The 10,568-nt window shown below is 37.6% G+C and overlaps 1 protein-coding gene across 5 annotated transcripts in view; it reads right to left on the minus strand.

The window, feature by feature from the left end:
* LOC117168834 (protein arginine N-methyltransferase 7) overlaps nt 1-10,568 on the minus strand; it is a 228,998-nt gene that overhangs the window by 47,497 nt on the left and 170,933 nt on the right. For all 5 annotated transcript variants that reach the window (XR_004466560.1, XM_033354683.1, XM_033354685.1 and 2 more), the window contains exon 3: nt 21-170. Coding sequence is in view for 4 of the 5 variants with exons in the window: in XM_033354683.1 (XP_033210574.1) it covers nt 21-170 (150 nt within the window). In the remaining variant the exon portion in view is untranslated. The remainder of the gene's footprint in view (nt 1-20; nt 171-10,568) is intronic.

Genomic DNA, 10,568 nt, shown 5'->3' on the forward strand with positions numbered 1-10,568 from the left:
AAATAAAGCATTAACTTTACTTCACAAGCAATGACGGAGTCAGCACCACATTTAGCAGCCATCATTGACAATAATCCAGTTCCAGTTCCAATATCCAATACATTTGCTTTTTCCCCATTTTTGTGCTTTTTGTCAATAGCAGCTTTTAGGGCAGCATAATACTTTTTATTCTGAAAAGTGATTATATTTATGATAGTTTGAATAACGTTTATTTTCCTTTAGGTAGAAAGATTTGATAGTTCATGTATATGTTTAATCTTTGTGTATATTTTTTAATGTATTACTCTGCAAGAACAATGCCCTTTCCTTTCATCTTCTCTATCGGTGGCGTCGCCTTTGCTGTTATATCACCGATCATATGAACTATATTTAAGTGAGACGCGAACCCAGTTGATGATGAGGGGAGAGGGCACAGTTTTTGTAGAGTAATACATTAGGCAGTATACACAAAACTTAAACCTATGTACGACCTATCAAATAGTTCCATATAGAGTGAACATGTATCAAATATAATTAATGAATATTATTCCAATACTCCGCCTCTTCATGCACATACAAATTAATCCCCTAACCACATAATTCTTGAACATTTCGCATGTTTTTATCGGACGAAACATAATTTACAACAATTTCTTTCGTTTCTTGAGCCTCACGCGAAATATAAAAACAAATGCTTATATGCTTACTATGTTTTTGGAAAACGAAACCCTCGTTTAAACGAATAGCACCTTGATTATCATAATATGTAATCGTTGGCTTGTCATAGTAATTCAAAAACTATATATGAATTTTTCTGGGATTATCGTTTAAGCTCCTTAAAGAGCAGCCACAAATGCAAGGTTTAGACGAGTAGCATTTGCTTTGTAGATTAAACCACCAATCAATTGTCGATAGGGCACCTTCCTCATGTAGTTTTATTCTTTTATGGAAGCTGGTTTTTCCATTTTCATTTTCATTTTAAACTTGATTTGGAACTTAGCTTTTATTTCTGTAAGTGCGTTAACACTTTTTGTCAACATGATCAGCATCAGTTTTCATCATCTTCACCCACAGGAACTGGAACTCCATCCATTGATATTTCTTCCAAGTTCACCAACTTGTTGAAATTTTGCCAAGGTTTTCTTATTTTTCCTGACCTGTCAAGTTTCGGTGTTCCCGATACTCTTTTAGAAGTTTCTTTTGAAGTTTATAATTCTTCAGCAGATGCTATTTTTGGGCAAGGGTCGATTCCGCCCCGGGTACCTGTGAACGGTTACCCCACTAAGCGGCTTTCCCTGACTCAGCCGATCTGCGGTCGATTTTATTAATTTTATAAACAAATTGCATAAGCAAATGACCAGTGTGAACTTTCGAAGGGAGGATGTAATCGTTTTTTCTCTTAATTTTGCTTAAATAGCGTACCTACTGATGTTGAGCAATGAAAATTTCTCATCCCATATTTTTTATAATTTGCTAAACTAATTATATGAACATATTCTAAGTGTGGACATTTTAAGACACGAAGAAATGGTGTTTTCTCCTAATTTTGTTGAAATTATGTTGTTCATGATGTTAAATTTTGAAAATTTGTAATTCAATATTTTTTTATTAAACTCATAAGCAAATGCCCAATTGAAGAATTTGAAGGCAGAAAGACATTGTTTTTTGTTATAATGCTCCTTGCATAATGTCATCAATTATGTATGGTGATAAAAATTTCTCATCAGATATTTTAAAATAATTTTCTAACTAATTCTCGTAACTAATACCTAGTGCCAATTATTTTTATTTTTGAAATTTTGTTATCTAAATGTTTTTGGTTAAATTTGTAAATCAATGCTAAAAGAAAATGCCGAATTTAGACACTTCAAGTGATTTTTTCTCACAACAATTTGAACCCACAATAAGCATATGTCACGCGATCCGAGAAAAGGGACCTACTAGGCAAAAGTGAAATTTTACAGGGCGAGTGATTGAAGAAATCTCGAGCTCGAGGCAGCGGAATGGAGGAGAATGCTCAGCGGAGAATTCTGACTCCCACTTCTTACAGTTCGACCGTGGTTTCTTACTCTCTTCTCCTCCCCTTCATGCACCGACAATAAAGTCAAAATTCTCCCGTCTATTGTCCTGCGCTGCAGAATTTTTCATTAATAAATGATAAACTGAAATGAAAAATTGAATTTTCAAATTTCTCGCGAATTTGAACGCACCTGGGGGCGCGCTTGTCGGATTTCGCATTCCGCGCTCGCTACTTATTCTTTCCACTTGGAATATATGAATAAAACTTGATCAAAAAAAAATTTCCTAGATTCCAGTATTTGAATCTATTTTCACATTCTTAATTTTCTACTTAATTAAGTGTGAATATTTAAAGATTAAATTAGCTCTGTAGACCTTCAAGTACACATTTTCATCGAAACACTCACGATACGCGCTCGATTTTTGACTGGCATTTTTAAATGTAGAAGATGTGGCTATTAAATAACCGAACTTATCCTGCTGCCAATGTGCTGCACTCCTGGGACGAAAAGTTTGAGTCTGCTTTTGTCACGTGACACTTTCCCCACTCTGAGCTCACTGGACAAGCCAGAAAGTCGCTTAGTTTGACTGTAGCAGTCGTATAAATCAGTCTAGGCACCAGTGACGCGCCGGAAAAATGTTGACTGTTCAGAAGGAGCAACAGGTGAATCTGAAGTTTCTTGTTAAACTTGAAAAATCGTTTACCGAAGCTTATGCAATGTTGAAAGGAGTGTACGGGAATGAATGCTTATTCCGTACACAAGTTTTGAGTGGTTCAAACGGTTCAAAGAGGGATGTGAAACGACCGAAGATGATCCTCGCCCCGGACGGCCCACAACGTCAAAAACTGATCAAAACATTTAAAAAATCGGTGAATTCATCCGCAAATATCGTCGTCTAAGCATTCGACTAGTTGCCGAAATCACAGGAATCTACAAGGAATATGTCCGCCAGATTTTGCATGATTCCTTCAACATGCGAAAAGTTTGTGCAAAAATGGTGCCGAAACTGCTCACTCACGAGCAAAAGGAATCACAAACGAACATTTGCGCTGACATTTTAAACAACACCGACATCGATCCAAACTTCTTCGAGACAGTGATCACTTGGGACGAATCGTGGTTTTTTACCTACGACCCCGAAACAAAACGCCAATCCATGCACTGGAAGAACCCGAACTCCCCAAGGACGAAAAAAGCCACGATAAGCAAATGTAAATTCAAAGCAATGATAATGCTCTTTTTTGATATACGAGGCATTTTTCACGTTCACTGGGTCCCAGAGGTTCAGACAATTAATCAGCATCATTATATCGAGGTTCTTACTGTCCTTCGAGAGCGTGTGAGAAAACGAAGACCCGATTTGTGGAAGACCAAATCTTGGAAGCTTCAGCAAGAAAATGCTCCAGCCCATTCTGCTTTGTCCGTCAAGGCGTTTTTCGCAAAATATGGCATCACTGTGTTGGACCATCCACTATCTTACTATCCACTATCCTATTGAAATATATTCCAAACAAAAATTCTATATATTTTGAAGGGCTTGAATTCAAATTTAATTCTATTTTTCGTGTAACTGTCTGAGTTTGGCATTAAACAAAATCTGTTTTTAAATAAAATTTTCGATGAATGAAACCATAACCGTGGATCAGAGAATTTTGTTAACAAACTCGTTCTTTCCTTTAGGATCTAAAAAAGTTGTTGGATTTGTTAATTAGAATGTGTTCCAACCTCTGCGTTTGTTTATCGCGTACGACGTTTCTTTGTTTTGTCACGTCAAAACCTACTTAATGAGTTTGTTGATTTATAACCATTGTGCAAGACCTTTTGTATCTGTTTATCTCCAATTATATTGCTCTTCATTCGCAAATCCTGTGTTTGTTTCTATGTGCTAGTTTCCCTGAATATTGCTAACAAAAGTGTGTCAAAGCCTGATTTGATCCGTTAATTTTTTTAGATTTATTGTGTTTACGGACGGAAGGCTAGTGGCTCAAAACTTAGAGATCCGTTCAAAAGCTAATTTGTTAAATTTCATAAAATTCCAATACTTTCTTATTCATAAATAATGAGAACGTAATAAATTAGGTTTCTTCCATTTGCAACTCTATGTGCTGTACCCAGAATAATCCTGTTGTGAAGACAGAGTCGCGGAACATAAAAATTGTTCATTTGCATAGCCTACCAGCACGGCAAGCATGTTTGTTGCAGATACTTTGTTCCTCGCCGACAGTTCGAAAGACCAAATCTGCCAGATGAGACGTTTGTATCTGCTTCGTAGAGTATCCTTTATAGATCTCACATTCTGAATGCGGCTTTGTGGCACGCCCAGGTATGTATAAGTCTCTCCAGCGCAAATGTGTCGTGTATAGCGCTTCTACCAACGAGCTCAGGATCTTCAGGGATGCCATTAAGTTTTCCTCGCTTCAAATAAACCTTGGCGCATTTGTCTAACCCAAATTCCATTCCAATTTCCTTAGTATAACGTTCGACAATCCCTAGAGCTAGGTGTAGTTGCTCTTTTTTTTTAGCATAGATCTTAAGATCGTCCATGTAAAATACATGAGTGACCTTGTACTTTCGATCTGCAGGTTTTCCGCATAAGTTCCCGTCGGAATGGCCAAGTGCTAGAGATAGTGGCAATAATATAAGGCAAAAGAGGAGTGGGCTCATGGTATCGCCCTTAAAGACACCTCTCTGAAAGGTGACCTTGTTAGTTGTCACACGATTTTTTCCAGATGAGATAGTAAATCTGGTTTTCCAAAGCGGCATAAATCTCTTTCTGCACCTAACTATGTGTGGATGAACCCTTAAGATTTCTTAAAGACAGATGATAAGTCTATGGGAAGTCGAATCGAAAGCTTTCCGATAATCAATCCAGGCCATCGATAGGTCACGCTGGTAGAGTGCTGCATCTTTGCAGACACATCTATCGATAAGCAGGTTCTCCCTACATCCCGCTACGCCTTTCTTTGAACCTCGTTGCTCATACATTTCTTGCCACACAGGCTCAATTGCCCGAACAATCCTATCATTTAGGATAGCTGTGAATATCTTATAGTGTTTTCGGACAAGTGATTGGCCTGCAATTCTTGGGGTTAGCTAAGTTGCCTGTTTTCGGTAGGAGTATTGTGCGCCCTTCCACCAACCACTCCGGAATCGGCTCTTCCGACTTTAAATATGAGGTGAAAATACGAGCCAAATGCTGATGAGTTGAAGGAAACTTCTTCCACCAGAAGGTTTTGATACAATCTGGTCCCGGTGCGGAATACTTCTTCATCCCTCTTAATACTTTTTCACCTCCTCGGTAGTGATGCGTGGGCATTCTTTATCTGGTGTTATGAGGGCATCACATATCTCCTTGAAGCTATTTATATTTTCTGAGTCTTCGTCCAGTCTCTGCTGCACTTCGTAGACTTCTCTCCAAAATACGTCGAGATGGGTCAGAGAGAAACTGTTCATTTTCTCTGACCCACCTCTCCCTCCGCTCTAGACTTATCTTAGCATCAGACAGTATCCGTATTCTCTCAACAATATGCTGCCTGATGGTCAGCAGCTTTGACTTGTTAAGTGTGTGATAACGGGTCCGGAGTTCGCGCGCAAACTTTCGAACCTTGGCGGTAAAACTCCTGCCAGATGTGGTGTAGTCAATCACACACTGAATGAGGGACGCGTACTGTCTTGCCCAGCCTATCTTTATGGCAAGTTGATGCATTCGTCTTTTGTTCTTATGATCAACCGTTAGTTTTGTTTAACGGTTCGCATCGGCCAAAGCTCTCGCTGAATTACACACACAATAATTGATAGCCCAGAGGTGGGAATCTACGGAAAAATTTCCACGAAGCGCGCCATCCATTTCAGCCAGATCATTAGGCTTGAGAGAACCCTTGCTGTTGATGTTTCTCCGGGTCATAAAGCATCGCTCTTCCTCTATAGGATGCCTGCCCGAGGTTGGTCTTAGTGTCGCCTCTCTTTCTCTGTTGCCGGCTTGTTTTAGCTGTGGTAGAGTAGGCGTTCCGCTTACATAGCCCCTTTTTCGGAGTAGTTCAGCATGGTTTCGCAGACGTTGCTGCGAAAAGTGCGATAACTCCGGGCGTTTCTCGCACCACAGAGCATGCAGCCGTGCCATTTAACCCCGTTCAGGGGCCACACTCGCATCGTAGCACTCTAGCAAGTCGTGATTCAGTCGCTCCGTCCACCTAAAGGTCCCGAGATTACGCCGATCTATCGCATTGAATCCATCTTCATTGGCTCCCTCAGCTCTAGAGTGGTCCGTATTGTTGGCCGACCCATTGTCGGGAGCCCTGCGCGTTCTGTTGTTTTAAACCGCAGTTACTACAACTATGTTTGGTGTTGCTATTGTTGTTCCCACGAGAAGCTAGGGAAAGGTGATCGTACATCCTTGTAGAGCCCCGCATGAAAGGATAAGGCTGCATCCTCTGAGAGGTCGCCCGATATATATATATATATATATATGCTGCTGACCATCAGGCAGCATATTGTTGAGAGAATACGGATACTATCTGATGCTAAGAGAAGTCTAGAGTGGAGGGAGAGGAGGGTCTGAACACACTATAAGATATTCACAGCTATCCTAAATGATAGGATTATTCGGGCAATTGAGCCTGTGTGGCAAGAAACGTATGAACAACGAGGTTCAAAGAAAGGCGTAGCGGGATGTCGGGAGAACCTGCTCATCGATAGATGTGTCTGCAAAGATGCAGCACTCTACCAGCGTGACCTATCGATGGCCTGGATTGATTATCGGAAAGCTTTCGATTCGACTTCCCATAGACTTATTATCTGTCTTTAAGAAATCTTAAAAGTTCATCCGCAAATAATTAGGTGCAGAAAGAGATTGATGCCGCTTTGGAAAACCAGATTTACTATCTCACCTGGAAAAAATCGTGTGACAACACTAACAGTTTTTTAGCAAACAAAATTTTTCAAATGCTCTAACTTGTGGAATTTCTATTCAAAATAGCTGATAAGCGAAATCGTTTTTTTATGACCTGAAAAAATTGTCCCGAATCCCGATTTGATTCGTTCATTTTTTCAAGAATTATCGTGTTCACGGACGGACGAACGGGCAGACAGACAGAGATACGCAATCAGCAAAACTTGATTTTCAGCTTAGGGGCATGTGATACTTCGTCGTGTGGTCAATCGGGTACAGTTCCGACGGATTTTTTCCACAAAAACGAAAATTTTTAAAAACTGAATTCGGAGATGCTATAAAATATCATAACGGACGTCCCCGGACTCTTTTTTCAGGGATAATAACAAAAAATGTTATCGTGCTAATTACCAAATTTTATGCATGTGTATTATTTTGTAGTTAGGGTTATTTTTAGCTCTGTCATTCCGATAATGTAGGTCTCTATTGTACCGATTCTGTCGGTAAGCACTCTAGAATAATTATGGTGCAATAAACTATTTTACCAGCCTAGCTGGTAATGTAGATAGGTAAATTTTTAACTTTTCGGCGTAAAGGGCGTACGAAACAGCATGAAACTTTGAAGCTAATGTTAAATTTTTCGCAATTGGGAAATTATTTATGAAATAAACTTTTTTGATTGCCTGCAAACAAGGTTAGTTCCGGGAGATTAGTTACTATGTTTATTTGCAAGTCCAAAGTTTTCGGCCAAAAATATTCTGCAGTTTGGAAGTAACGCACAGGAGAATTGTAACATACATAACCTCCAAATATACACACGTTGTTAGCAACATCAAAAAAATTTTTGAAAAAAAAAACACAAATAAAGTGTGCGGGGACGTCCGTTAGCATTTTCGCTATCATTTCCCAAATTTTTCAGACAAAATATTGATTATTCTAGAAAAAAGGCCGTCGAAACCTAAAACTGGTAAAATCGATACTAATTCCTAAGCGCTATGCAAATTAATCAGATTTTGCTAAATTAAAACTTTTTTGAATTAAACCAAAAAAAAGTGTGTGGGGACGTCCGTTAGCATGGTCGCTATCATGTCCTAAATTTTTAAGACAAAATATTGATTATTAAAGAAAAAAAGCCGTCGGAACCTAAAACTGGTAAAATCGATAATTTCCTAAGTATCACATGCCCTTAAGGGGGTCTCAAAACGTGGAGATCCGTTAGAAAACTGTGGTGTCAAATTTCGAACAATTCTAATACTTTCTCAATAGTGAATCATAATAATGTAAAAACGCTTTGAAAAAATTGCAATATGAATATGAAAGTTCGAACACAGATTTTGAAAAATTGAAATCTTGAATTTAATAAAACTTTGAACATCAAGTTTTTGAGTATTTTTGGCTGAATTTATCAAATTCCTGTAAGAAAAATAAACATAAAAAATATAACTGAAAGATTATACGTGTCCCTTTGAACTAAACCTATTTTAAAATAAATTAAATTATGAAATTGGCTCAAAGTGGAAGTGGTAGGAGTTCAAAGACTCTTTTTTAATAATTAATATCATGTGAAATAATACAGATAATAAATTTCTGATCGCACCTCTGGAAAGATGAGATAAAGAACTTATAGAATCCATCATAATCCGGAAATAGATTTTTTGCCTAGTCGTTCCCTTTTCTCGGATCGCGTCACATGTTTATAAAATTCGTTTATAATGAAAATTAACTCGCGGAACAGTTATTATCTTATAACAAGTCAAATTAAGCGAAGAAGTGAATTTTTTTTCGCTTTTACATATCCACACTGAAAATTTGTTTATGGAATTAGTTAACAAAGTCAAAAATAAAATATTGGACATAAAAATGTTAGAAATAAACATCATAGGTGATATAGAATTGGTTAGGAAATTATTTAAAAAAATTTGAAGACAAATTTTCATCACTAAACGTTACTGCCGACATTATTTAAGTAAAATACCAATTTTTTAAGTTCTTCCTGCCTTCAAACGTTTACACTAGGCATTTATTGATATAAATTTTCATAAAATTAATTTAAAATACCGGATTACAAATTGTCCTCATTCAATATCACGAACAAACATAATTTCATCAAAATTAAGGGAACATACTATTTCTTTCTGCCTCTAGATATACACACTAGGTATTTGTTAAAGTCATTCGTTTTTTAATACGTTTTAAAATTAGGCTACAAATGAGGGACTATTCATACTTTTCTACTGGGTGTGCAAAATTATTCAACAATAAGTTTGAGAAATGCGATTTTTTGAGAAATAAACCAAATTCATGATGCTTGCCTATAAGTGTTAACATCAGACTAGGAATGAGACTATTGATTCTTTTGCAATGAGCGTGGAAAATTATTAAAGGATAATTTTGAAAAATGCGATTGGGTTTCGCGCAAGGATACATAATACTTATTTATTCCTGTGCAACGAAAATGCGTGTTTAAGTTTTCAAACCTTGCCAAATTTTAACTATCCGAATTTCACAAGTTAAGTAAAATATTGTACCGATCAATTAAGGGTACTGCAGTGGATGTAAGTAAAGTATAGTCAAACATTTTCAATAAAATTTTATATAATTAAATATTATTCTTTTATTATGAACTTTTTAAGTCAAATAAGATATTGTTGACATTGTATTGATTCGCATATTTCCAATATTTTATTTGTAAATTACTATTAAGTCTGTAACCTGATAACAGGAGGCTTTGTTGGGAGAATCAGAAGTAAGGATTGGAAATCACTAAATCCGTGAAAAAGAGTATATTATAATGTGAAAATATACTACATGAACGGTGTTACAAGACACGAGATAAATTAGGCTTGTGCTCACTGTGAGGGTGTTCGAGCAATACTTGCGCTTCTTACGAGCGTCCAAGCCGTACTGAATATTACAAGGGCAGTGTTAGCTTCCTGTCATGACGCGCATGCGCTTACGCTAATTACTTGAATCGTTTACTTTAATTAACATAAACTCTTAAATCTAACACTTCCCTTCGAATCAAATGATAATCTAAATTAACATTCGTTTTTAATAAAGTATTCTGAAAATAAACAAATTACATATTTAATTTCTCAAATTCTGCTGACTTCACGCAACACTCATGCTTGATTCTTAATAGTCCTTTCGTAAGAAAATCTGCAACTTGGTTTTCACTTGACACATGTTTCACTGTAAATAACTTCTTGCTTAACACGTCCCTAACGAAGTGGTGTCTGATGTCGATATGCTTCGACCTTGCATGAAACGTTGGGTTTTCTGCTAAAGCGAGACAACTCCTGTTGTCACAGTTGATTGTGAGGTCACCGTAGCTGTCAAATCCGAGTTCCTGGACTAATCGTTGAAGGTGTATGGCTTCTTTGACTGATTCTGCCATGGCCACATATTCGGCTTCTGTTGTGGACAATGCGACGGTCCTCTGCTTTCTGGAGACCCATGAGATAGGACCTCCTCCGAGTATGAACATGTATCCTGATTGACACTTTCGATCCTCAATGCAGCCTCCCCAGTCTGCGTCTACAAATCCTTGGATTGGTCCTGGGTTTTTCTTGAACACTAGTCCTATTTCGACGGTTCCCTTGAGATAACGCAACACACGTTTTGCTGCCTTCCAATGTTCTACTCCGTAACTGTTGTTGAACTGTCCTAGCCTACTAACA

The sequence above is a fragment of the Belonocnema kinseyi genome, chromosome 3 (genome assembly GCF_010883055.1).
Source record: "Belonocnema kinseyi isolate 2016_QV_RU_SX_M_011 chromosome 3, B_treatae_v1, whole genome shotgun sequence".
Lineage (NCBI taxonomy): Eukaryota > Metazoa > Arthropoda > Insecta > Hymenoptera > Cynipidae > Belonocnema > Belonocnema kinseyi.